This window comes from Phyllobates terribilis, unplaced genomic scaffold (genome assembly GCF_046119375.1).
Source record: "Phyllobates terribilis strain yellow unplaced genomic scaffold, ASM4611937v1 Scaffold_11__3_contigs__length_659146591, whole genome shotgun sequence".
NCBI lineage: Eukaryota > Metazoa > Chordata > Amphibia > Anura > Dendrobatidae > Phyllobates > Phyllobates terribilis.
In genome coordinates this window covers 642,916,594-642,917,982 of record NW_027362771.1, presented here as the reverse complement: position 1 = coordinate 642,917,982, position 1,389 = coordinate 642,916,594, and the positions used below count along the sequence as shown (strand labels likewise).

At 41.3% G+C, this 1,389-nt stretch overlaps 1 protein-coding gene across 1 annotated transcript; it reads right to left on the bottom strand.

Annotated features, from left to right (window-relative positions):
* Positions 1-205: 205 nt before the first annotated feature.
* LOC141167620 (olfactory receptor 5B21-like) lies at positions 206-1,138 on the bottom strand. Its single transcript, XM_073655004.1, has one exon. It carries the CDS (start codon positions 1,136-1,138, stop codon positions 206-208), a length of 933 nt encoding a protein of 310 aa, XP_073511105.1.
* Positions 1,139-1,389: the final 251 nt, after the last annotated feature.

Sequence of the window (1,389 nt, the reverse complement as noted above, 5' to 3'; positions counted from 1 at the left end):
GACAGTAACTTACTGTATATTTAGGAAAATCTACTCTTTTATTAAATAAAAAGTGCAGCCCCGTATTTTCGATAGGTTTTCATTGTCAACTAGTCTTGATAAGAAATCCCAACGATGTTTAAAGATAAAAACTTTATTACAGCTTTATGTATTTTCATATCAGCATCATAAAGAACTCAACCCAAGTCCCAAAACTTGAAAGAATTTAAATCCTTTTACTACATAGACCATGGAAAGTTTGGACAATGATGTTTCTCACCTCCTGGTTCCTCAGACTGTAGACAAGAGGATTCAACATGGGTGTCATGACGGTATAAAAGATAGAAGCCACCTTACTTCGGTTATTGGTGGCTTTGGAAGGAGGTTGTAAGTAAGTGAGGAGCACGGAGACAAAGAAGATGGAGGAACAGATGATGTGTGAGGAGCAGGTGCTGAACGATTTTTGCCTGCCTTTGGATGACTTAATCTTGAGAATGGAAATGATGATAAAAATATATGAAATCATGATGCCGGTCAGTGAACCTATGCCATAAAGTCCAATGAGGAACATGATGACCATGTCACACATGACAATATCCGAGCAGGACAGTTTGAGCAGCGGAGGGATGTCACAATAAAAATGGTCGATGACATTTGAGCCACAGTATTGAAGACTAAACATACAGCTGGTTTGTGCTGCCGACTGCAAAAAGCCAAGAGAAAAAGCTACGAGAACCATGCAGAGACATTTTGTCTTGGTCATCATGGAGACATAATGTAGAGGATGACAAATAGCGGCATATCGGTCATAGGACATGTTCGAGAGCAGATGAACGTCGGTACTAGCCAAAGCAGCAAAGAAGTAGAATTGAAGAGCACAACCATAAAATGAGATTACCTTCCTACTGGAAACAAGGTCCGAAATCATTTTAGGAACAATAACTGAGGAGTAGAAGAGGTCGACCACCGAGAGGTAACTGAGGAAGAAATACATGGGAGTGTGGAGGGCAGGCGTCTTATGGACAGCGATGAACAACCCAACGTTAGCAACCACTGTTATCATGTAAACCAGGAGGAAGAATGCGAAGAGGAAGATGGCGAGAGATGTATCATCGGTCATTCCTGAAAACTCAAACATCGTTGGTCGACTTTGATTCATCTGGTCCTTTAATGAAGATTGAGGAAACATTGAGAATGGCGTATAAAAAGGAGGAACATAAGATGTTGTCTGTCGGGGAAAGTACAGGTTCATAGAGGTGTCAGCTTACTGAAATCCAAAATCCATCCAGGTCACCTCTGTACTTGTCTGGGGTCAGTGGATTGGGGAGACTATGGGTGTTGTGGACCTACCACCATGTATGATAAGGAGAAGTTGGAATATTAACCAAGGGTGCGAGTTTGATCAATTTT

Bases quoted from the DNA above. Each gene is read 5' to 3' on its own strand.
- LOC141167620 (XM_073655004.1), bottom strand. From the start codon at position 1,138: ATGAATCAAAGTCGACCAACGATGTTTGAGTTTTCAGGAATGACCGAT.